Source organism: Hypanus sabinus, chromosome 13, assembly GCF_030144855.1.
Source record: "Hypanus sabinus isolate sHypSab1 chromosome 13, sHypSab1.hap1, whole genome shotgun sequence".
Classification (NCBI taxonomy): domain Eukaryota; kingdom Metazoa; phylum Chordata; class Chondrichthyes; order Myliobatiformes; family Dasyatidae; genus Hypanus; species Hypanus sabinus.
The window spans coordinates 64,619,520-64,647,000 of NC_082718.1; the positions used below are offsets into that span (position 1 = coordinate 64,619,520).

The following is a 27,481-nucleotide window of genomic DNA, read 5'->3' on the forward strand; positions in this document are numbered from 1 at the left end:
GGGCAAAGGCCCAGTTCCCTTAAGGTAATCAGGTCATGGTTATGTCACAATCCCACTGACTGATAAAATAGGTTTGAGATCCTTGCTGTTTTTAAACATTGAACATTGCTTCTGAAATTGCATTTTCACAGAATACTCCCTCACAAAGTATGATATTTGTTCTCCTAAAAGCAAGGGAAGTTAATATAGAACTGCTAAGTACCGTATTTATTGTTTTTATTTTTTCTATATAATATATATGAGTTTTATCACTCGCCCAGTGATACACAATGCTCCTGATTAATAACCATGATCATAACCAACAAAATTATCAAGGTCTCACTCATGTGGTTTGCTTCCCAATTACAGGAGACCTATTTGTTTACTTGAAAATGGTCCATATCTGTTACCATATTGGAATATCCAAGAGCTTTCTTGCAAAAGGTTTATTATGTACCATGCATAACTATATAATCAGGCCAACTAGAACAATCTTAAAAATGAACTGTGAATCACATTTATTCAGTAAAAAAAATCTAAAATTTAATTGGTCTCTAGGCATGTCAAAATTGGCACAACATACAGTTCTGCTATGCCACTGATTTATACATTGAATTACTGAAAGGTGTGCTGCAGTGAAATATCCATGTGCTGAAGCAATTTACCTAATATCAAATGAGAAGCTGCAGAGGTCAGACAAAACAGGCATCTACAAAGCACTCAATAGTTATCCACAAAGCACTGCGAATGGTCAAGCAATTTCCTCCACCACCACAAAGCTACTTGGAAATATGCAGGGTGTATATCTAAATAAACTCTCACCCAAGATGGTGTGGTGTTTAATTGATTCTGTTATAGTTATTATTCAATAGAATTATTGAGTATGCCCACAAGAAAATGAATCTCAGGGTTGTATATGGTGATATATAACAACTTTGATAATAAATTTACTTTTGAACTTTGATACTTGCATAACTAGTAACATGCACTGATCAGTCTGTGACCTGCCTGTTCTAGAAGTCTGAAAAATGTGTAATTTACTGCTAAATGATTTTTTGTTAAAGCATCAAATCTTTTGAAAAAGTTGCCTGTGTCTGGATTATATTCATTTGCTTTAATGGCTTTACTTTAAATTTTCAAGTATTTCCAGTTGACATGCAGTTTTATGCAAGTAGTTGTTTATATCATTTCTTAAATGGCTAGATAAAATGATAAACTCTGCAAGGCCATTTTTAACTTCTGTGCACACTCAACAGAAGCATGTCTGAGACAATCTGGTGCACTTGGCTCCTGTAATGACAAGGCTTGTTTGCCATTGATCTTAACGGCAGAACATCAATAGACTGAATGTCTGCCTTTCAAATGGCAATTCTTTCATCCAGTAAAAAATGTGAAGGTAGGTATATGAGTCATTTAATAGTTTTAATCAATTCTTGGTATTTTTGGTTTTTATCAATTTTCATTTTTTAAAATTATTTAACTCAACTTGTGAGTTTTATGTGCCTTCACCCAACAGAGAAACATTTTAAAATGGATCAAATAATTTGGCAATGACAAATTGTCAAAGAGTTTAAGATAACAGTGCCTGAGTGAGGCACAATCCATGATTTCCTGCAAAGGTTGCTCCAACTCAGTGGTATGGAGGATCAAGTCAATTGGCCTGTTTCCATGGAAAATGCAAGTGGTAGCTATGATTGGCACAAAGCCAATCAGTGAGCTGGGTGTAGCATAGTGTGGCTCAGTAATTTTTGCACTATTATGAATATTGAAGATATCCAGAAACTAGGAAATACACAGGTCAGGAAAGATCTGTAGAGAGAAATTTGAAATTTCAGATCAATAATCCTTACTTAGAACTGGAAAGGTAAGAAAACAAGTGCGCTTTCAGCTGCAGAAATGAGAAAGGAGAAAAGAACAAAGGTAACGTCAATTCATGCAGAGACTCCAGGGGACATAGATGTTGGCACCAGCTAAAGGTGGCCTGTCTGTGGCAAGTGTAAATGAAAGAAGATGAATGAGGGCAAAGGAAAAAACAATAAATTATGCTGGCAGTGAAAGATACAAAATTGCACAGTTGATGCAAAATATGAAATAAAAGAGAATGCCAGAAATACTCAGTGGGCCAGAAAGCATGTGCTCAAGGAATAAAAATGAGATGTTACAGTTAAGTGGCATGCAGAACTGGCTAATTCTTACACAAATACGGGTCATTATTCAAAAAAGTTGAACTCAATATTGAGTCCTGAGGCTTATTCAAAGATAATGGATTTTGTTGGAATTTTGGAAGATGTGAAAGACAAGGAGATCAGAAACTTAAGGAAAGAGGAGCAGCAGTTGGCCCTTCAAGCCTGTTCAGTTACTCAGACCAACCATAGCTGATCACCAGCCTTTATCTCCTCTCTTATGCTGGCATCAGTGTGGGATTTGGATGGAAAATATAAGTGGCAAGGAATTGGAAACTCAAAGTCATCCTTGTATAATGAATAAAGGTGTTCTGCACGGATGTCACTTAATCTCCATTTGTTTTCTCCAATGCAGAGGAGACATACATTGTAAGAATAAAATGTTATACATCCAAATGCAAGTACAAGTTAATTACTGTTTCATTTAGACCCTGGGATGGGTAATGTGGTTGCCTGAGAAAGTATCACGAGAACAGAAATATTTGATAGAGGAGAGTGGATGATATACTCTGGTCCAAAAGGCTGATATTGCTGGCTAAGATTCTCATAGGATAGAGAAATGCAGTTGGGGATGTTTAGGGGGCAAAATAAGTCATTCCACTCCACCCTTTTACAGCCTGAAGATTTCCAGAGGAGCTTTGGTAAAGCAGCTTATTGTGATCCATCTCCAATCCTATTTATTCTGGGCCCTGTTAAAATTCAGTCTTTCACTGTTCAATTCCAGGAGTGTCTCATCCAGTAAAATCAGCTTTTTCTGATGCCAAGATATGCTCCCTAAAAATGTCAACACAACTGAAAATAGAGGTAAAGAAAGATAATAGCATGCTTGCCTTTATCAGTCTTGATACTAAGTATAAAAGTCCATAGGTCATGTTGGAGCATATTATCCCTCTCTCAACCACATTCTCCTACCTTTAACCTTTGATGCCTCGACTAACCAAGAACCTATCAACTTCCACTTCAAATATACTCAAAGACCTGACCTACACAGCCATCTGTGGCACCAACTGGCTAAAAAAAGTTTGCCTTGCCCTCTGTTCTAAATGGACGGCCCTCTATTCTGAGACTGTGCCTTCTGGTCCTAGACTCCCCCAATACAGGAAACATCCTCTTCACATCCACTCGATCTAGGCCTTTCAATAGGTTTCAAAGAGATCCCCCCCACTCCACCCTTATTCTTCTAAACTCCAGAGGTCCGGAGACATCAAACACTCCTCACATGTTAACACTTCCGTTCCAAGAATCATTCTCGTGAACCTCCTCTGGACCCCCTCCAATGCCAGCACATCTCTTCTTAGATAAGAGGCCCAAAGTTGATGTTGGACAACCAATTTCAGACAGTGCTTAAATAGAGCTAGTTTTCAATCAAAAAGGCGATCAAGATTTTAAAGGCAGAGCTTTGCGGTGGTTTCTCTGAGTTGAGGAGTGACCAATCAGCAAGAAGGATTCATTAGAAAGGGCCAATAAAAATAGCATACAGGCAAACAGAGCAGCCATCCTTTTCAGTGTGGCAGTGTTTAAGAGCGGCTTTGGCTCATTACTCTTTGTCTGTTAGGGCATAGTTTAGTGAGAGTGGCTCTAAGGGCAGTGTTTTGTATTGTGTGTAGGATGTGGGAAATCTGGGAGACATCCAGTCTCCTAGATAAACACATCTGTACCAGGTGTACTGAGCTGCAGCTCAATGACCTTCAACTCATACGGGAGAATGATAGACAGGGAGGTTGTCACAGGAGATAGGTAACTCTATCTAGGAGAAGGAGGGGGAATGCACAGCCAGTGCAGAGTACTCCTGTGGCCATTCCCCTCAATAATAAGTATACAACTTTAGATACTTTCGAGGGGGATGATCTACTGGATGAGCCACGGTGACCAGGTCTCTGGCACTAAGTCTGGTGCCAGGGCTCAGAAGAGCAGAGAAGTGAAGAGGACTGCAGTGTCGTTAGTGGATTCTCTAGTCAAAGGAACAGACTAGGTTCTGTGGGTGCAATAAGGATGCCCAGATGTTATGTTGCCACCCTGATGCCAGGATCAGGGATGTCTTGGATTGGTTTCATGGCATTCTCAAGGGTGAGGGTAAGCAGCAAGAAGTCTTGGTGCATATTGGCATCAATGACAGAATTAGATAAGGTGCGGAGGTCCTGAAGAGAGATTTTAGGGCACTAGGTAGAAAGCTGAGAAACAGCATCTCCACGGTAGTAATCACTTAGATTGTGGCCTGAGCCATGTGCCAGTGAGGGTAGGAATAGGATGATTTGACAGGTGAATGCGTGGCTGAGGAACAGGTGCAGGCAGCAGGGGTTCAGATTTATGGATCATTGGAATCTCTTCTGGTGAAAGTATGACTTATACAAAAGGGACAGGTTACACCTTGACCAGAGGAGGGGTCCAATATCCTTGTGGATAGGTTGGGTAGAGTTGTTCGGAAGGGTTTAAGCTAATTTGGTAGGGGGATGGGAACAAGAGTAATAATGCTGAAGATGAGGTAGCTGGTTTACAAACAGAGGCAATGCGTAGTTAGGAGAGGCTGTTGATAGAACAAAACTGCAGTCAACAAAATGAGATGCAATGTAAAAGGTGACCAAAATCAAAAAGGGTGAATGCAGGACTGAGGGTGTTATATTTGAATGCATGCAGTATATGGAATAAGAGAGATGGTAGAGAGTAAGAGAGACTTATAGCACAGTTGCAGATTGCCACTTATGACATAGGTATCACTGAATCATGGCTGAAGGAAGATGGGAGCCTAATGTCCAAGGATTCACAATGCATTGAAAGGACAGGCAAGAAGGCAGGCGGAGAGGGCAGTGTTGCTGTTTTGATTAAAAATGAAATCAAATACAGATAGTGTCATATATCTATGATAAACTCGCAGAAATATATGCCCACATCAGGAATGAAAGCCTGGGATAGGGGCATATCTGAATTGGGGCAAGACTTAGACTGGGATGCGATCTGGGATAATGCTGCCGGTGCTTCAAAAAGCCCAAATCATCAGTATATACATTTGAAATTTTGTCATAGAGAATATCTAACACCAAGAATTAGACATCAAACAGGACTGGTTCCTGACCCATATTGTTCATTTTGCCCCCACGGAACCGTTAGCTCTTTTATACATGTTGTATGGGAATGTCCAGGGGTTTTTGGTTTGTGGGGGAAGATTATCAGTACTGTACTATGGTGAGTACAGAACTAACGGGGGGTACAATTACCAATGGATCCCGCTGTACATCTTCTAAATGATGACTCCCACCTTTCCCTTACGGAAAAAACACACAAAATCTGGCTGGCAGGCTTGACTGCAGCTAAGAAGATTGGAAACCACCTCATGATATTTCAAGTACTCACTGGCTTCGGAGCTTTTTGGACGTTTCTTACCTGGAATTATCCTCAGCAAGAGTAAATGATGCACAACCAAACACAATCTTAATGTGGACAAATTTGATATCTAACTTAAAAGATCTTCTGTTAAAATAGGAATGCTCCGTCTGTGTATGCACTACTATTCAGCTGGTTGGTGGGCCGGATCGCGTATTAATGAGTTGACGGTGGGTCAGATAAATGCCATAAAAACTTGAAATATGGGAATTATCCATTTAAATACATTTAGCTATGTTTGGCCTCAAATTAATGAATAACGCATGCTAGAAAATCATTTGTGCTTAAGGGTGCCTACCCCTGCCCTAGGGTTCTGAAAGAGGTGACTGAAGAGATTGTGGAGGCATTAGTAATGATCGTTCAAGAATCACTAGATTCCGGAAGGGTTCTGGAAGATTGGAAAATTGCAAATGTCTCTCCACTCTTGAAGAAGTGAGAGAGACAGAATAAAGGAAACTATAGGCCAATTAATCTGACCTCAGTATGTGGGAAGATGTTGGAGTTAATTATTAAGGATGAAGTCTCAGGATACTTGGAGACACATGATAAATAGGCTGTAGTCAGCATGGTTTCCTCAAGGAAAAATCTTGCCTGACAAATCTGTTGGAATTCTTTGAAGATATAACAAGCAGGATAGACAAAGGAGATTTGCTTGATGTTCTGTACTTGGTTTTTCAGAAGGTCTTTGGCAAGGTGCCACATGAGGCTATTTAACGAGCTATGAGCCCATGGAATTACAGGAAAGATTCTAGCATGGATAAAGCAGTGGCTGATTGGCAGGAGGTAAAAGTGGGAAAAGGGAGCCTTTTCTGGTTGTCTGTCAGTGACTAGTGTTGTTCCTCAGGGGTCTGTGTTGGGAACACTCCTTTTTACATTATATGTCATGATTTAGGTGATAGAATCGATGGCTTTATGGCCAAGTTTGCAGGCAATATGAAGATAGATGGAGGGGCAGGTAGTGTTGAGTAAGCAGATGGAATACAAATCAGGAAGTGTATGGTCATGCACTTTGGTAGAAGAAATGAAAGAGCTGACTATTTTCTAAATGAAGAGCAAATATGAAAAACCAAGGTGCAAAGGGACTGAGGAGCCCTCATGAATGATTCCCAAAAGGTTAATTTGCAGGTTGAGTCTGTGATGAGGAAGGTAAATGTGATGTTAGCATTAATTTCATGAGGACTAAAATATACAGGTGTTCCCTGTTTTTTGAATGTTCGCTTTACACCACCTCGCTGTTACAAAAGACCTACATTAGTTACCTGTTTTCGCTAACAGAAGGTGTTTTCACTGTATGAAAAAAGGCAGTGGGTGATAAAAGGCAGCGCGCGCACCGAGCAGCCAAGCTCCTTGCCCAGAACTACATTCTAGCCGGCATTGCTTAAACACGCGCCTATGAGCATCTGTGCTTTATCTTGATTTATTTTGTGCATCCGTTAGCAAGATGAATTCTAAGATATTGGAAAAGCCTAAAAGAGCTCGTAAGGCTGTTACACTTAGTGTAAAACTAGACATAATTAAGTGTTACTAAGGTAAAGTGTTAATGATACTAAGGTAGGAGCTGTTGTGGATAATGAGGTGGGTTTTCGAAGCTTGCAGGGAGATTTATGCCGGTTAGAAGAATGGGCTGAACGTTGGCAGATGGAGTTTAATGCTGAGAAGTGTGAAGTTCTACATTTTGGCAGGAATAATCCAAATAGAACATACAGGGTAAATGGTAGGGCATTGAGGAATACAGAGGAACAGAGAGATCTAGGAATAACAGTGCATAGTTCCCTGAAGGTGGAGTCTCATGTAGATAGGGTGGTGAAGAAGGCTTTTGGAACGCTGGCCTTTATAAATCAAAGCATTGAGTACAGAAGTTGGGATGTAATGTTAAAATTGTACAACGCATTGGTAAGGCCAAATTTAGAATATTGTGTACAGTTCTGGTCACCGAATTATAGGAAAGATATCAATAAATTAGAGAGAGTGCAGAGACGATTTACTAGGATGTTACCTGGGTTTCAGCACTTAAGTTACAGAGAAAGGTTGAACAAGTTAGGTCTCTATTCATTGGAGCATAGAAGGTTGAGGGGGGATTTGATTGAGGTATTTAAAATTTTGAGAGGGATAGATAGAGTTGACGTGAATAGGCTGTTTCCATTGAGAGTAGGGGAGATTCAAACGAGAGGACATGATTTGAGAGTTAGGGGGCAGAAGTTTAAGGGAAACACGAGGGGGTATTTCTTTACTCAAGAGAGTGATAGCTGTGTGGAATGAGCTTCCTGTAGAAGTAGTAGAGGCCAGTTCAGTTGTGTCATTTAAGGTAAAATTGGATAGGTATATGGACAGGAAAGGAGTGGAGGGTTATGGGCTGAGTGCAGGTAGGTGGGACTAGGTGAGATTAAGAGTTCGGCACGGACTAGGAGGGCCGAGATGGCCTGTTTCCATGCTGTGATTGTTATATGGTTATATGGTTTCAATTGTGGTGTACAAAGTAAGGACATAGTGAGTTTGGCTAAGGAGGCTGAGATTGTGGAAGTTGACAAAGATGATGTTGAAGAGGTTTTGGCATCCCATGAAGAAGAACTGACAAATGAAGAGCTGATGAAGAGGAAAGGAATCCGAACGCAGTAGCGAACGGCCTGAAAGTGAAGTCGTCCAGGAACTGAACATGAAGCAATTGCATGATATTTTCACTGTGATTAACAATGCTACAATGATTGCAGAAAAGTATGACTTCAATTTTGAAAGGGTACATAGGTTTAGGGCATATTTGAAGGATGGTTTGAGTGCTTACAAAGAACTGTATGACAGAAAAATGCGCAAGGCTGAGCAGTCAAGCATACTGTCGTTTTTCAAGCCACAGCAGACGATAAACCTCGATCCTTGACATCGAGGCAGACAGGCATAGAAGGTGACCTGCCTGCCCTGATGGAAACAGACAATGATGAGGTAACACCCCAGTCTCCAACCACCCCAACCTCCGATGACTCAGCCTAACACACCATCACCAGTGTGCTCACTGTCTTCCCGATTCCAGTAAGTGAAACTACACTGTACATACATTGTTTCTACTTTATACCGGCTGTGTATTTTTATGTGTTATTTGGTATGATTTGGCAGCTTAATAGCTTAAAGGTTACTGGAGAGAGTGTTTCTGCCGGGAGCGCTTGCGCCGAGTGTTTCCTGCCAAGAGCACTTGCGTGAGATTTTTGCTACAGTGGACAGTGCTGCAATGATTACAGAAAAGTATTCCTACTTTATTTTGGCTGCGTATTTATCAGATCACTCCTGCTTTTACTATATATTACTATTACTTTAGGTTTTATGTGTTATTTGGCACGACTTGGTAGGTTATTTTTTGGGTCTGCAAACACTCACTAATTTTTCCCATATAAATGGTAATTGCTTCTTCACTTTATGACATTCCGGCTTACGAACCAGTTCATAGAAATGCTCTACCTTCTGATAGCGGGGGAAACCTGTATAAGCAAGGACGTAATCTTGAGACTTTATAAAGCAATGGTAAGGTAATACTTGGAGTATTGTGAGCAGTTTTGGGCCTCTTGGAAAAGACATTCTGAAATTGGAGTGGGTTCAAAAGAGGTTCACAAAAATGATTGAAAGGCTTGTGACATGAAGAGTGTTTGATGGCCCTGGGCCTGTATTCACTAGAATGAAGGATGACCTAATTGAAACCTTGATTGGTCAAGGCATGAAGGTATATGGGGAGCAGGCAGGAGATTGGGGTTAAAAGGTAAAATGGATCAGCCATGATGAAATGGCAGAGCAGACTCAATGGGCCAAATGCCCTAATTCTGCTCCTATACTTTATGGTCTTAAAACTGCTCAAAATACTGCAAGTGTGGTCTGACCAGTACCTTAAAAAGCCTTAGCATCACAACCTTGCTCTTATGTTCTAGTCCTTTTGAAATGTATGCTAACAGTGCATTTGCCTTCCTTACCACCGACTCAATCTGCACAGGAACTCACAACTGATTTTTAAATTTTCTCCCCTATTAGAAAATAACCTATTCCATCTACCAAAGTGCATGACCATACACCTTCCCTGACTATATTCTATCTGCCACATCTTTTCCTATACTCCCAATCCATCCAAGTCCTTCTGCAGAGTCCCTGCTTTCTCAACATTACTTATCTACCTACCTTTGTACTGTCTGCAGACTTGGGCACAAAGCTATCAATTCCATCATCCAAATTATTGACATGAATCCAAATTATATAACATTAACAGAAGCAGTCCCAGTACAGACACCTGAGGAACACCACTATTCACCAGCAGCCAACTCAAAAAGGCCCCCTTTATTCTGACCCTTTGCCTCCTGCCAATCAGCCAATCTTCTATCTAGGCTCTCCATGGGCTCTTATTTTGTTCAACAGCCTCATGTGGGGAAACTTGTGAAAGGCCTTCTGAAAATCCTGACTTCTTTGGCTTACTTTATCATGCACTACCAAGTACCCCAAAACCTCATCCTTAGTAATGGACTCCAACATCTTCCCAACTCTTGAAGATGCCAACTGGCTGATAATATCCAGTCTTTTGCCTCCCTACCTTCAGAAAGAGTGGAGTGATATTTGCAATTTTCCAGCCCTCCAGAACCATTCCAGAATCTAGTGATTCTTGAAAGATCATTGCAAAGATTAACACAGAGGTTGCGTACAACAAGGGCCAGAGTTGCCTCTACTTCCTGAGGAAACTTTGCAGGATGCAGGCCTCTCCTTCACATGTGCTACCAGTCTGTTGTTGCCAGTATAATCTTTTTCTATGCGGCAGTATGCTGGGGCAATGGCATTAATATGGATGATGCCAACTGGCTCAATAAATAGATTAGAAAGGCTGGCGTCAAACTGGACACACTGGAGGCTGTGGTAGATCAAAGGATGCTATGGAAAATCTTGACAATTCTGGACAATGTTTCTCACCCTCTGCATGCCATCTTCACTGAACAGAGGAGCATTTTCTGTGACAGACTAAGACAACTGCACTGCTCCAAACAGCGCTATATGAGTCATTCTTCCCCTCAGAAATTAGGCTCTATAATGAGTCAACTTATAGCCGGGGAAGTGATGACTCTCTGCTGTTAGACTGTTTGAGGTAACTTATTTTTTTTATTCTTTCTATGTCTCTTCTAATATTTACATATCTTAGCACGTAATGCTGTGTTACTGTAATTTCCTTTGGGATCTATAAAGTATCTATCTATATAATGCCTCCACAATCTCTTCAGCTACCTCTTTCAGAACCCCAGGGTCAAGTCCATCTGGTCTAGGTGACTTTTCTACCTTCAAGACTTTCAGGTTCCCAAGCACCTTCTTAGAAATAGCAACTGCAGTTACTTCTGCCCCCTGACACTCTCAGATGTCCGGCATGCTGCTGGTGCCTTCCACAGAAAAAAACTGACACAAAATACATATTAAGTTCATCCACCATGTCTTTGTACCTCATTACTACCTCTCAAGCATCATCTTCTGCACTGCAGTATCCACTCTTACCTCTCTTTTATTCTTTATATATCTGAAAAAAACTTTAGGTAGCCAGTTTCATATTATTGGTAAGTTTACCTTCATATTTAATATATAAATTTTCTTTCCTTAATGTATTTTTGTTGCCTTCTATAGTTTTTTTAAAAGCTGTACTACATGCTCCCTCTTTTGCTTTTATGCTGTCTTTCACCTCCCTTTTCAGCCACAATTGCCTCATCCTCCCTTTAGAACATATCTTCATCTTTAGGATGCATTTAAGCTGCACCTTCCGAATTGCCCCGGAAAACTCCAGCCACTGCTGTTTGGCTGTCATCCTTGCTTGTGTCCCCATCCAATCAACTTTGGCCAGCTCCTCCCTCAAGCCTCTGTAATATCCTTGACTCCACTGAAATACTGATACACCTGACTTTATCTTCTTCCTCTCAAACTGCAAGGCAAATTCTATCATATTATGATCAAGTCTCCTAAGGGTACCTTTACCTTAAGCTTGCTAATCAAGCACCTCCGCTTCATTCACCAAAACTGGAACTTCCCAGTGGCCAAACATTTTAATTCCTAATCCCATTCCTGTCCATGGCTTTCACTTGTGCCATGATGAGGCTACCCTCAAGTGGAAGAACAATACCTTATGTTCCATCTGGGTAGCCTCCAACCTGATAGCATGAATATTGATTTCTCCTTCCAGTTAAAAAAAATCCCCTTCCCCCCGTTTTCTTCTATTCCCATTCACACTCTGGGCTCTTACCTCTTCTCACCAGCCTAACACCTCCCCCTGGGAGCCCTCCTGCTTCCTCCTACCCTTTCTCCTAAGGTCCACTCTCCCCTCCTATCAGATTCCTTCCTCTCCAACCCTTTAGCTTTCCTACCTACTCAGCTATCACCTTCTGGCTATCCTCCTTCCCCATCCCCACTTTTTTATTCTGGCATCTTTCCCCTTCCTTTCCAGTCCTGAAGAAGATCCTTAGCCCAAAATGTGGACGCTTCATTTCCATAGACGCCACCTGACCAGCTGAGTTCCTCCAGCATTTTGAGTGTTCAAATTTGTAAAGGAAGCCAAAGTTTAACACTTTTGATTATTAATTTTTTGGCTGTTCACTTAAACTTGCTTGTCACTCAAACTAGGTGCTAATCAAACTTAACTGAAAATTTTGAAAAACTGCATATGATTATCTTTATATTGTGCTCTACACATTACTGTAAAGATTGAACAGTGATGTTTTCATTTCTCTCATCAACTATCCATTTACACTAAGGCAATATACACAAAATGATGGAAGAATTCAGCAGGCCAAGCAGCATCTATCCTGAGATATGGGATTGCAGAGTGGTGGTGGGGGAAGGAGAGACTGAGGTTCCAGCAGCAGCGTATAAAGTCTTGGCCTGGGCATGCTCCAGACTGGAGTTGGTGTTAGAGGTTGCACAATTAGCAGTTTGAATGCGTCCAGGGTCAAGAGAATCAGCATTGACGGTGGTGGAATTCGGGTTCTGAATCCACTTGGGATCGTTGGAACCGATGTTGACAATATTAGTATGAGGTGTCCAGAGACCTCGGGGCATCCAGAGCTGATGGCATTGGAAATAGTGGGGTCTGCAGTCTGCAGATAGGTGATCTTCCGATCCTTGCTGGACACGAAAAGGCAAATTGAAAGTGTGGAGCTGGTGGAGAATGAAGTATTTGAGAGGTCCATCGCATGTGGAGGAGAGAAAATCTGGAGCTGTGGCAGCGACTCTGACAGGGCACCAGATATCTCCTCATGGCAGAAAGGGTGTCACGTAGAATATGGAGGGAGAAGCAGTCAATTGAATGTGAGTACTGGGGCTTTCAGTGGGTCTGAACTAAGAAGCTTGAATATGGTGGCACAAGATGGCAATGAAGACAAGTCCCCAGGAAGGATATGTGACTGTGGTGGTGGGTCTGGGTGAGCATGGTTGACAAGTTGGAGGACAGCAGAATCACAGATGGGGAGCAGTGAGAGAGGGTTCACTAAACTCTCATTGAAGGGAAGATTTAAACGTCTTCAGGGTAGGCATCCCTTGAAGAGACGAAGCAGCAGTAGTATTATTATCACAAGTGTGAAAATCTGCAAATGCTGGAAATCCAAATCAACATACATGAAGTGCTGAAAGAACTCAGCAGGCCAGGCAGCATCTGTTCCTCCAGCATTTGGTGCCATTGGTGTTGCCTGGCCTGCTGTTCCTGCTGTGTGTTGTTTTGGATTTTGAGCATCTGCAAATTTTGTCCATTTACACTAATCCCATTTTTATTTTCCCCCCACTTTCAACACTTCCCCTAGTTTCTATCATGCACCTACACACTAGGGACAATTTGTACTGACCAATTAACCTATAAAATCAATGTCTTTGGGATGTGAAACCAGAGCACCTGGAAGAAGCTTAGTTACAGGAAGAACATCAAAAACTCACATAAACAGACACTCAAAGACAGGATTGAACTTGGGTATCTGACTCTATGAGGCAGCTGCTTTGCTAGTTGTACCACTTTAAATAAAAGAAACATTGTCAAAATTTAACCTAAGCTTTCTTGGACTGGAAACTATATAAAACAACCAGCAGCAAAGCAAATTTACCAAAGAAGCTCTGCGAGATCTTCTACTCATTGGCTGGTCAAAAGGTGGGCTGCTCATCTGCAGTTTTTCCAAATATCCATCAGGCAACCGAATATCAGCAGGTAATGACAGCCGTTTGTTGACATCCTGAAAAACAAAGGAAACAATGCAATCATTTACCCAACTGAATATCTGAATAGTTTCCCCGTCCTTAAAACATCCAATCAAATCTCTTTATTATCTATATACTTAGTGAAATCTCTTGCTGCCTTCAGTGATTTTTTACATCTAGGCTGATGATGCTCCTTAGCACTATCTTTCCTATCTTTTTATTATCCATCAGTTGAAAGCTTATCTAACAATCTTTAAGTCAGGATTGTTTTTCCTTAGCTCAGCTTTAGACTGCATCCTATCTTCAAATTTTGCTTCCTCATAATCAACCCTACATTTCACCCAGCTGTCATTTCAGGTCACTAGTAATCCATTTCTGTAACCTTCTCGATCCCTCTACTCATGCCACAGTATCTGTGCTTCTAACTGCTTTGGCCCCTGATCATCAGCAAATATAACAACTCCACTGGAAGCTGTACTTTCAATCACATATCCTTAGCTCTGGGTTTACCTCTCCAAACCACTGTTTCCTCCTTTTAAGATTAAACATTTTGTCAAGTGGCTTGAAATACTTTCCAACTCAAATATAAATTTTAAACACATTATAGTTTATTTAAGTGCAATTTCACCATACTTTTCTGGATAGTTTTCTCTTCTGTCACTCAGCCAAACAACTTAAACCTGCTTGACCAATCCCACTTCAGCCATTCTTTTTGCTCATCTGCTATCAAAATCCTGATCTGTTCCCTTGATGTCTTCACCAGAGTGCTAAGGAAGTCATATAAGGCTATTATCATCCATAAACTTCAGCTCATTCAAACTCTGCCTCTTCATCCTATTGCATATCAAGCCTTACTTGTCAGTTAATTCATTCCAGATAACACTATCATCATTCATGGCCTTCGTTTGTCCTGTTACTCCAGCATCCTTATCATCATATTCCTATCTTTATAAACACATTTCAGTTAAATTCTAGCTAAAACATTTTTATGCAACAAAAAAACAAGATAGAGGAGAGAGGACGACCTTCCCTAAATATGGATTTGGTTGGAATACTTTCTACTCCTTGATTAGTACGCAAAGCAGTCATAACCAATTAAAGATTCCTCTACTAAGTCCATTTTGGAGAGCATAATCATTATTTACATGCAATGATATTTACATTCCATTAAAGGCCTTCAAAGTTCACAGCAAATTTATTATCAAAGTACATATATGTCAACATATATAACAATGAGATTCATTTCCTTGCGAGCACTCAATAAATCTGTAATAGAATAACTATAAGAGATTCAATTTGAGCATTCAACCAGTGTGCAAAAGACAACAGACTGTGCAAATACACACACAGAACACAAGAAAATCTGCAGATGCTGGAAATCCAAACACACACAAAAACATGGAGGAACTCAGCAGGTAAACAGTTGATGTTTCAGGCTGAGACCCTTCTTCAGGACTGGAAAGGAAGGGGAGAAATCTTTCCCCATTCCTTTCTAGTCCTGAAGAAGGGTCTTGGCCCAAAATGTCAACTGTTTACTGTTTTCCATAGATGCTGCCTAATCGGCTGAGTTCCTCCAGTATTTTATGTATGTTGCAATAAATATCGAGAACCTGACATAAAATGATACGAGTCCTTGAAAGTGAGTCCACAGGTTGAGTGAATTTATCCCCTTTCGTTCAAGAGCCTGATAGCTGAGGGATAACAACTGTTCCTGAATTTGGAGGCATGACTCCTGAGGCTTCTCTACTTTTTTCCTGATGGCAGCAGTGAAAAGACAGCATGACCTGAGTGGTTGGAGTTCCCGATGATGGATGCTGCTTTCCTTTGACAATGCTCCACGAAGATGTGCTCAATGGTGGGGAGGGCTTTACCCGTGATAGATTGGGTCATACCCACTACTTTTTGTATGAATTTCCATTCAAGGGTACAGTATTGATGTTTCCATATCAAGTTGTGATGCAGCCAGTCAATATACTCTCACCACACATTTACAAAAGTTTTAGATATCATGCTGAATCTTTGCAAACTCTAAGAAAGTAGAGATGCTGCTGTGCTTTCTTCATAATTGCACTTATGAGCTTGTGCCCAGGACAGCAACAATCTGATGAAGTGAGTACCTCTTGTTCAGCACAAAATTGTTTGAGGCATCCCTGAGAAATGGTACAGGTTGGGTTCAGGTGAATCAGATCCAGAAGACTTGACTCAACTAGCAATGATCTTGGACTGAATCCCATAATCCACATTTGACAGTGAGATGGGTCACCTTTTTGGATGCCTTTCTCCTTTTCCCTGGCTCGGAGATCTGGGTGATGATGTCCTTTGATGACACATTCAGGAGGTCTGGTCTGTTCTAATCTCAGTCTCGAGTAGAACTCAACTGACAGCCATTGCTTCCAGGTGTTTTTACCTACCTTGAAGGAATGAACTAGCCCTGGATCAACAACTGTTCTAGATTTTCCATTATGAGATCTTAAACCTTCAAGATTGAAGACAGAAACTTCTAGTAATTAAAGAACTGCAGATGCTAGAAATCTAAAATGAAAACAGGAAATGCTAGAAACACTGAACGAGTCAGGCAACATCTCTAGAAAAGAAAGGCAGAGTTAATACTGCAGTGTCTTTGATGTTTACAGATCAGGCTGAATGTTTTCTTGATATTATTTCTGAATCTATGAGAGTCTTTCGAGGAGGTTACAAGGAAAGTGGATGAAGAGAAGGCAGTGGATGTTGACTACATGGACCTCAGTAAGGCATTTGACAAGGTCCCGCATGGGAGATTAGTTAAGAAGATTCAGTCGCTAGATATACATGGTGAGGTAGTAAATTGGATTAGACATTGGCTCAATGGGAGAAGTCAGACAGTGGTGGTGAATTGCTTCTCTGAGTGGAGGCCTGTGACTAGTGGTGTGCCACAGGGATCAGTGCTGTGTCCATTGTTATTTGTCATCTATATCAATGATCTGGATGATAATGTGGCAAATTGGATCAGCAAATTTGCTGATGATACAAAGATTGGAGGTGTAGAGGACAGTGAGGAAGGTTTTCAAAGCTTGCAGAGGGATTTGGACCAGGTGGAAAAATGGCAGATGGAGTTTAATGCAGACAAGTGTGAGGTATTGCACTTTGGAAGGACAAACCAAGATAGAACATACAAGGTAAACGGTAGGACACTGAAGAGTGCAGTAGAACAGACGGATCTGCGAATACAGATACATAATTCCCTAAAAGCGGCATCACAAGTAGATAGGGTTGTAAAGAGAGCTTTTGGCACATTGGCCTTTATAAATCAAAGTACTGAGTATAAGGGTTGGAATGTTATGGTGAGGTTGGATAAAAGACACTGGTGAGGCCGAATTTGGAGTATTGTGTGCAGTTTTGGTCACCAAATTACAGGAAGGGTATTAATAAGGTTGAAAGAGTGCACAGAAGGTTTACAAGGATGTTGCCGGGACTTAAGAAACTGAGTTACAGAGAAAGGTTGAATAGGTTAGGACTTTATTCCCTGGAGCATAGAAGAATGAGGGGAGACTTGATAGAGGTATATAAAATTATGATGGGCATAGATAGAGTGAATGCAAGCAGGTTTTTTCCACTGAGGCCAGGGGAGAAATAAATCAGAGGACATGGGTTCAGGGTGAAAAAGGAAAAGTTTAAAGGGAACCTTGGGGAAACTTCTTCACACAGAGAGTAGTGGGAGTGTGGAATGTGCTGCCAGTTGAAGTGGTGAATGCAGGCTCACTTTTAACATTTAAGAAAAACTTGAACAGGTACATGGATGAGAGGAGTATGGAGGGATATGGTCTAGGTGCAGGTCAGTGGGACTACGCAGAAAAATGGTTTGGCACAGCCAAGAAGGGCCAGAAGGCCTGTTTCTGTTCTGTAACGTTCTATGGTTCTGCTTAGGACTGCTATGCCTGAAATCCACAGTCATGGCCATGGATACTACTGTATGCAATATTGTCTTAAGATGGTTTAAAAAAAAATCTATCAATACTCAAAAGTCGACAGATCTGGGACTGCAGACTCAGGTTCTGCAGACCCAGCACTGCAGTTCCTCTTTAAGATAAAGGAATTGAGGAAAGCATGCTGGGATGCAATTATCATTGAAACACAGAAGCTTTAGACCTCCAGCCAAATTATCCTGCTGGCAAATGTATAGTCTTCGGAAAAATAAAATTAAAGACCTCAGAACAAGATTGCTGTACCAGAGGGACATCAGGGACTACTGTGTACATTGCTTCATGGAAACATGGTTATCCCCTGCCATTTCAGATGCAGTGCTGCAGCACGACAGTTTCACCATTCCCTGTAAAGGCAGGACAACCCAGTCTTACAATAGCAGAGAGGATGCAGTATGCTTTATAATTAACTCATCGTGGTGCACAGATGTTCAAAGTAAAATTTATTATCAGAGAGCATACATGTCATCACATACAACCCTGAGATTCTTTTCCTGTACTTAAAGTGAGACCATCAGTTGCAGGAACACCAGAAATAGAATGAGTGTAGTTTTCTCCTTTTGTTCAAGAGTCTGATGGCTGAGGAGTGGTTACTGTCCTTGAACCTGGTGGAAGAAGTCCCGAGTCATGTACCATCTACCTGATGGCTGCAGCGAGAAAAGAGCATGGTCTAGATGGTGAGGATCTTTGATGATGGATGCTGCCTTTCAAAAGCAATGTTTCATGTAGATGTGCTCAATGGTTGGGAGGGATTTACCCATTATTAACTGGGCCAAATCCACTACCTTTTGTAGGATTTTCCGCTCAAAGGCATTGGTGTTCCCACAACAGGCCTTAATGCAGCCAGTCAACACACTTTCCATCACACATCTACAGAAGTTTGCCAAGGTTTTTGATGATATGCTGAATCGCTGCAGACTCCTGAGGAAGCAGAGGTGCTGTAGTGCTTTCTTTGCAATTATATTTATATGATGGATCCAGGTCAGGTTCCCTGAGATAGTGACACTCAGGAATTTAAAGTTACTGACCTTTTCCACCTCAGGTGAGTACTGGCTCACTGACCTCTGGTTTCCTTCTTCTGAAGTCTACAATCAGTTCCTTGGTCTTACTGATATTGAGTGAGAGGCTATTGTTATTACACCATTCAGCCAAATTTTCAATCTCAGCAGTGGTGTCATCAGCAAACTTGTATATGGTGTTGGAGCTGGTGTAGCGGTTCTGTCTCAGTCCTGCTCACTTGATCCATGACATTTGAAGTTCAAATGTCGTCCTTTTTATCTGCTTATCTGCTGAGGGAGTTTTCCGCCATCATCCTGGCAGCAGCGTACATTCCACATTAGGCCAATGTCAGGCAAGCACTGGAGGAGCAAAGATCCATAAACAGCAGACACAAAACAACATACTCCCTTTCATTGTGGAGGATTTCAACCATTTCAACCAGGTCAGCTGAAAAAGTCTCTGAACAACCATCACCAACATATCAATTATGGATCCGGAGGAGTCATCACACTTGACCACTGCTAAACCACCATCAATAACATCCCATATCATCCCATGCCTGCACTTTGGAAAGTCCAATTATCTGGCTGTACTTCTACTCCCGGCATATAGACAAGAGGCTAAAGACTGCGGCACCAGTGGTGAGGACCAAGAAAGTAAGATCAATGGAGATGGAGGAGTGCTTAAAGGACTGCTTTGAATTGGCAGAGTGGACAATATTCAGGATTCATCTTCAAGTCTGAATGAATACACCGCAGTTGTCACCAACTTCATCAAAATCTGTGTGGATGAATGTGTACCTTCAAGTACATACCAGACTACCCAATCAAGAGCAGTGGATGAACCAGGAGATTTTTAGACAGTTAAGTGCTAGAACTGTGGCATTCAAGACGAGTGATCTAGATCTATACAAGAAGTCCAGGTATGATCTATGGAAGGCTATCTTAAGAGTGAAAAACCAATCCAGCTGAGGGCAGAGAAGGAATCAGATGCACATCAGCTCAAGCAGGTCATTATTTCCTACAGAGTGAAACCTAACATTATGAATGGCTGCAACTCCCTGATGAGCTCAACGCCCTTTATGCATGCTCTCAAAGGCAGAATAAAACTACAACCATGAAAATGTCCAAAGCACCTGGTGATCCTATGATCTCTGCCTTGGAGTATGACATCAGAACATCTTTCAAGAGGGTGAATGCTGGCAAGGTGTCAGGCCTTGGTGGTGTACCTGGCAGGGCTCTGAAAACCTGTGCCAACCAAATGGCGGGAGTGTTCAAGGTCTTCAATCTCTCACTGCTGCAGCTGTTGGTTCCCACCTGCTTCAAAGGGGTGGCAATCATACCAGTGCCCCCCAAGAAGAGCTGTCTCACCAACTGTCACTCTGTTGCAATGTTAGGTTACTTCAACAAAGTTAAGGCTGGCCATTATTACAGCACTGTAGTTTACTGCATCTACAGAGGAAAACTGTGAATGGAATTCAACAAATATCAATTTGAATGTTCAACCTGATTAAGAAACTGAATGATTCTTAATCAATTCTCTCCAATTTGTATGATACTGACAAAAAAAAACTATAGATGCAAGTAGAACACAAGTCTGAGGGGATAGAAAAACATTTGGGAGTGACACAATTCCAATGGAGGGAATGGGACAACAAAGCAGTCTGTGGATTGATGAATTATGACTAGCCTTATGGATTTCATTATCCAAAATTAGACTATAAGACATAGGAGCAGAATTGGGCCATTTGACCTATTGAGTCCGCTCCACCATTCCATCATGGTGATTTATTATCCCTCTCAGCTTTGTGGGCCAAAGGGCTTGTATTGTGCTGTAATTTTTCTATGTCTATGTCTCTCTCTCTCAACCCTATTCTCCTGCCCTCTCCCCATAACCTTTGATGGTCTAACTACGGACTTATCAACTTCCCCTTTAAATATACACAATGACTTGGCCTCCGCAGTCATCCGTGGCAATAAATTCTACAGATTCACCAACCCCTGGCTAAAGAAATTCCTTCTCACCTCTGTTCTAAATGTATATCCCTCTATTTTCTGAGGCTATGCACTAGATCCTAAACTCACTCACTACATTCTCTCCACATCCACTCTATCTAGGTTTTTCAATATTCAATAGGTTTCAGTAAGATCCCCCTCATTCTTCTAAACTCTAGGGAGTACAGGTGCACAGCCAAACGGTCCTTATATATTAACCTTTTCATTCCTGAAATAATTTTTGCAAACCTCCTCTCCAATGCCAGCACATCTTAGATACAGGGCCCAAAACTGCTCAAATTACTCCCAAGTGTGGTCTGACCAATGCTTTATAAAGTCTCAGCATTGCATCCTTACTCTTATATTTTAGTCCTCTTGAAATGAATGCTAACATTACATTTTCCACTGATGGAACCTGCAAGTTAACCTTTAGGAAATCCTGCACAAGGGCTCCCAAGTCCCTTTTCATGTCTGATTTTTGAATTTTCTCTGCATTTAGAAAATATGTTTTTGACTTAAGTGCATGATCATATATTTCTCTACACTGTATTCCAGCTGCCACTTGTTTGCCCATTCTCCCAATAAGTCCAAGTCCTTCTGCAGACTCCCTGCTTCCTCAAACCTACCTCCACCTATTTTTGTATCGTCTGTGAACTACCTCAAACTCATTTAGCAATGGTTTACAGGTATTCCCCCGCTTTACGAAAGTTCGCTTTACGCCACTTCGCTTTTATGAAAGACCTATATTAGTACCTGTTTTTGCTAACTGAAAGAAATCCGAAGAGGATTTTCGCTTTATGAAAAAAGGTGAAAAGCGAAAATTGTGTTCAGTGTTTGTTTTGCAGCGAGCCGTTTTAGAGGCAGCGTGCACCCTGAGCAGCGAGAGTGGCGAAGAGCAAAAATAGCATTCTGCAGCGAGCTGTTACAGAAGCAGCTTGCACCCTGAGCAGCGAGAGTGGCAAAAAGTGAAAATAGTGTTCAGCATTTGTTCTGCTCTCAGCAAAACACACAGCATCAAGCCGCTAGAGTTTTGAACTGCGTGAGATTGCTACGATTGACAGTGCTGCAATGACTGCAGAAAAGTCTGACTTTAATTTTGAAAGGGCCCGTAGGCTTAGGGCAGGTTTGCAGGATGCTTTGAGTGCTTACAAAGAACTGTATGATAGAAAAATGCATGAACCTTCGCTGTCTTCCTGATTCTCGTGAAGTGAAACTACACTGTACATACATTATTTCTACTTTATATAGGCCGTGTGTTCATCATCATTCCTGCTTTTACTATATATAATTGTTATTTTAGGTTTCATGTGTTATTTGGTATGATTTGGTAGGTTATTTTTTGGGTCTGGGAATGCTCAAAATGTTTTTCCATATAAATTAATGGTAATTGCTTCTTCACTTTACGCCATTTTGGCTTACGAAAGTTTTCATAGGAACTTTTCACAGGAAAACAAACAATATAACAAATCCAGTATTTTTAAATTTAAATTCAACACATGAGGGCAGCAAAGGCTTTATATTTTAGCTTCAGACTGCGTTCTGTTAAATTATGGTTCAGATTATTAAAGTCACTGAATAATTGATTTTGTAGCAAATTACACTCTGCTGCTGTTGAGCAGCTGTATCGAATAATAGCTAGAAGACTTGGAAATAAGTGAGTACTAAGCTGAGGGAAAAAAGTCAAAAGGATAAATCTTGTTGATGTAGTAGAACATTTACAATAGAGTTTAAACAATAATTAGCTAATGTCACATTTCAATGGTGAGTCCTGGAACTCCTGTACCTTCTTCCTGATGGCAGCAGTGAGGAGAACGCATGACTTGGGTGGTGGGGTCCCTGATGATGGATGTTGCTTTCCTGTGACAACGCTCTGGGTAGATGTGCTCAATAGTAGTGATGATGGACTGGGCTATACACACTATTTTTTGTTTGTATTTCCATTCAAGGGCATTGGTATTTCCATACCAGGCCGTGATGCAGCCAGTCAACATACTCTCCACCACACACCTATAAGCTTGTTAGTTATAGATGTCATGTTGAATCTTCACAAAATCCGAAGGAAGGAGAGATGCTGCTGTGCTTCCTTCATAATTTCACTTACATGTTGGGCCCAGGGCAGGCCCTCTGAAATGATAACACCAAGGAATTTAAAGTTGCCGACCCTCTCCACTTCTGAGGACTGGCTCACAGACCTCTGGTTTCCTTCTTTCGACGTCAATATTGAAGTCCTTGGTCTTGCTGACATTGAGTAAGAGGCACCATTCAGTCAGATTTCGATCTCCATCCTACATGCTGATTCATCGCCACCTCTGGTTCGGTCTACGACAGTGGTATCGTCAGCCGCTTGAAAATGAATATTGGAGCTGTGCTTAGTCACACAGTCATAAGTGTAAAGTGAATACAGCAGGGGGCTAAGACACAGCAATGTGGTGTACCTATGCTAATGGAGTTTGTGGAGGAGATGTTGTTGCCAATCCAAACAGACTAGGGTCTGCAAGTGAGGAAATCCAGGATACAATTGCACAAGGAGGTATTGAGACCAAAGTCTTGAAGCTTATTGATTAGTTGGGAGGGGTTGATAGCATTGAATGCCAAGCTGCAGTTGGTAAAGAACATCCTGAAACTTCAGAACAAGAATAATGAGAAATTATACTAGCAACAGAGGGCTTTAGTTACAAGGAGAGATTAGATTGGCCAGAATTGTTTTCACTGGAGCACATGAAACTGAGATGTGATTTATAGAGGTTTATAAAAAATATGGAGAGAGTCACAGTCGTTTTGCAAGGATAGGGGAGTCTTAAATTAAACTCTAGGCATAGGAGCAGAATTAGGCCATTTGGCCCATCAAGTCTGCTCCGCTGTTCAATCATGGCTGATCTTTTTTTATTCATCTCTTTAGTCTGTCTTCATAGCCTTCTCCCTTTAATGCTATGGCCAATCAAGAACCTATCAATCTCCACCTTAAAAACACCTAATGACCTGGCCTCCACAGCTGCCTGTGGTAACAATTTCCACAAATTCACCACCCTTGGACAAAAGAAATTTCTTATCTCTGAGGTAGTGCTCTCTTGTCCTAGACTTCCCCAGCATGGGAAACATCCTCTCCACATCCACTCTGTCTAGGCCGGGGGTCGGCAACCTGCGGCTCCCGAGCCATTTGTGGCTCTTTCACCTCTGTGCTGCGGCTCCCTGTGGCTTTGGGAAATAATTGGTCAGTATTTAATTAAAATGTATTTTATGTTAGTTTGTTAGCTTTTGAAATGTAATTCTAAATTTGAAGATTATGGTGATCTTGTACAATCTAAGTGTGGCGACACATTTCCTGGCACATCCGAAACGGCTCACAATTAGCCAGCATTCAGGCTAAGGGAGATAGCCTACGGGGGTTTGTGAGTACGCGTCTTTTGCAGCATCTGCGTCCATGGGGGCTGGGTTGAGGGAGGCTTAAAAGCAAGGCTGTTTAGTTTGAATAAAGTTATTCGACTGCAGTTTACTGACTGCGTGAGCACACCGCTACAACGTGTTTTTATCGCTATTAATATACGTCACCACTGCCAATACCTGACACCCGCCAGTGCGCGATTTCTTTAATTTTTCGATCCAAGGTAAGCCAACTATGGAGAATTCTAAAAAAAGAAAAGTGACTGAAGAAAACAGAACGTTTAATGATATGTGGACAGATTCATTTGCTTTCACTGTTGACGAGACTGGTTTACCGGTATGCTTAATATGCAATGAGAAACTAGCAAACAACAAAAAGTCAAATGTCGCAAGGCATTTCCAGAATAAACACGCAGCCTTTGCTCAAAAATATCCGGATGGAGATGAGAGAAAAAAAGCCGTTTCGGAACTGATGCGGAAGGTTGATCTGAGCAAAAATCATTTCCAGAAATGGATGAAGTCTGGAAAATCAACGACATACGCCAGTTATATTGCCGCTCAGGAAATAGTCAGGCACGGGAAGCAGTTTACAGATGGTGAATATATAAAAGAATCTTTCATTAAGATTTCAGAACATCTATTCACGGACTTAAAAAACAAGAGTGAAATTGTGCAGAAAATCAGGGATATGCCCCTCTCTGCAAAGACTGTCAAAGACAGAACCATAAAAATGGCAGAAGACATCACAAGACAGCAAATTAAAGACATCAATTCAGCTGTGGCCTACTCGATTGCCTGTGACGAGTCTAAAGACAAAGGTGATATTGAACAAATAGCGTTGTTCTGCCGGTATGTAAACTCTGCCGGGCCACAGGAAGAACTGATTGAGTTGATACCTCTAAAAGACCAAACACGGGGGGAGGACATCTGTGAGGCTGTCTTGAATTGTTTAAGAGCCAAAGGAATAAAGACCACCCATCTGGTGTCAGTAGCTACTGATGGGGCACCGAATATGACGGGAACGCACAAGGGAATTGTGGCTTTACTGCAGAAGTCGCTGGACAGAAAGCTGCTGACTTTTCACTGCATCTTGCACCAAGAGGCACTGTGCGCTCAAACATTTCCTCCGGAATGCACAGAAGTAATGGATGTTGTCATTCAGATTGTCAATAAAATAATGGCAAAAAGTTTAAATCACCGTCAATTCCGTTTGTTACTGGACGAGCTGGAAAGCGCATATTCTGATCTCCTGCTGCACAACAAAGTCCGGTGGCTGTCCAAAGGGGAGGTGCTGAAACGCTTTGTCGCGTGTCTGGAAGAAGTGAAAACTTTCCTGGGCAGCAAAGGGCTCAACTTTCCTGAGCTGGAACAGCCAGAGTGGCTGGAAAAGCTACACTTCATGGTAGACATGACAGCGCACCTGAACACGCTGAACACAGCTCTTCAACGGGGTAAGGACGTACAGCCCTGCACATGTTGGAGGATGTTTTGGCATTCGAGCGCAAGTTGACGTTGCTTGCCAGAGATTTACAGAAAGGCACATTGTCTCACTTCCCCAATTTGAGAGAGTTCAAACAAGGTCACGACATGATAAATTCGGAGTATTTACATTCTGCAATCATCGCAATGCAAACATCGTTTGGGAAACGCTTCTGTGAGTTCAGAGAGGAAAAAAACACATTATCCTTCCCAGTCACTCCCCTAAGCATCGATCCATCCCTACTGAATACGACTGCATTGTCAGGTGTGAGTCAACCTGACCAAGTATGATAAATATTTTAATTGCCTATTATTTTACGTATATTCATATGTTTTCATTGTTCAGTGAAATAGTCCTTTTATTTTTCAGGTTGACAGCTGGCTGACGTTATTTTTGGTTTGCTGCTGGCGGCAAATTTAAGTTTGGCGTTTTTCATAAATACAAGAAGGACTCAAATAGACGTTGAGTATTTTACTTAAAAGTAACCTTCAACCCAAGGTCTTTTTTTCGGAGTTCAAAATGTTTTTGTTGCATGCAGAAATGTAATTTCGTTTTCTCTGCAGGAGTTCATCAATTTCATAAATGCAACACATTATAGTTTGTTTATACATAGCATAAAGGCAAAACAAAACGTTGTATGCAGTGTTATTTCATTTTAAATGTCAAGCGGGTTTTGCGGCTCCCAGTGTTTTTTTTTCTGTGGGAAACGGGTCCAAGTGGCTCTTTCAGTGGTAAAGGTTGCTGACCCCTGGTCTAGGCCTTTCAACATTTGAAAGGTTTCAATGAGATCCCCCCCCACCCCCACCCTGCTAAATTCCAGTGAGTACAGGCTTAGAGCCATCAAACATTCCTCATATAATAAGCCTTTCCATTCCCAGAATCATCCTTGTGAACTGACTCTGGACCCTCTCCAGTGACAGCACATCTTTTCTTAGATGAAGAGCCCAAAATTAAACACAAAATTAAAGGTGAGGCCTCACCAGTGCCTTACAAAGCCTCAGCATCACATCCCTGCTCCTGTATTATTGACCTCTTGAAATGAATACTAACATTGCACTTGCCTTACTCACCACTGACTCAACCTGTAAGTTAACCTTTAGTGTGTTCTGCACAAGGATTCCCAAGTCCCTTTGTATCTCAGATTTTGGATTTTCTCCCCATTTAAAAAATAGTCTGCACACTTATTTCTTCTTCCAAAAAGCATAACCATGCATTTTCCAACATTGTATTTCAATTGCCACTTTTTTGCCCATTCTCCTAATCTGTCTAAGTCTTTCTGCACTTCCTGTTCCCTCAACAGTACCTGTCTCTCTACCAATCTTCGTAGCATTTGCAAAACTTGGCAACAAAGCCATCTATTCCATCATCTAAATCATTGATATATATACAGCATAAAAAGAAGTGGTCCCAACACTGACCCCTGTGGAACACTAGCAGCCAACCAGAAAAGGATCCTTTCATTCCCACTAAGTGGTACAAATCAGAAGTGAGAGGGAAAATATTTAAAGGAGATCTGAGGAGCAAGTTTACCATACAGAATGTGATAGTATACACAACAAGCTAAGAGAGAAGGTAAAAAGGGGGGTACAATCAAAGCAGTTACAAAGCATTTAGATATGAATAGAAATGAACAATGGGATATGAGCCAAATGCAGGAATTAGCAGAAAAAGGTTTCTTGGTAGGATGGAAAAGTTGGACTGAAGGACAGAGTCCTATATAACTGTGACTGAATGACAGTATTTAAACAGGGTCCGGATGAGCATCTGAATTGCTCTGACCAAGAGCTGAAAGGTGATACTAATTATCAATGGACGCCCACTGGTTAATGTAAATTTGGTGGATTGAGTGGCCTGTTTTCATGCTGGTAGCTGAATAACTCTATTCAAGCCTGCTGGTTACTTTTGATTTGTTCATATTTTTCAGTATAAAATCACAGTGGACATAGAATTAAACATGATAAT

The 27,481-nt window shown here is 41.3% G+C and overlaps 1 protein-coding gene across 8 annotated transcripts in view; it reads right to left on the reverse strand.

Moving 5' to 3' along the window:
* The window catches only part of cdk17 (cyclin dependent kinase 17), a 228,039-nt gene that overhangs the window by 38,777 nt on the left and 161,781 nt on the right, over positions 1-27,481 (reverse strand). For all 8 annotated transcript variants that reach the window (XM_059987820.1, XM_059987824.1, XM_059987818.1 and 5 more), the window contains one exon: positions 13,616-13,741. In XM_059987820.1, the coding sequence (XP_059843803.1) occupies positions 13,616-13,741 (126 nt within the window). The remainder of the gene's footprint in view (positions 1-13,615; positions 13,742-27,481) is intronic.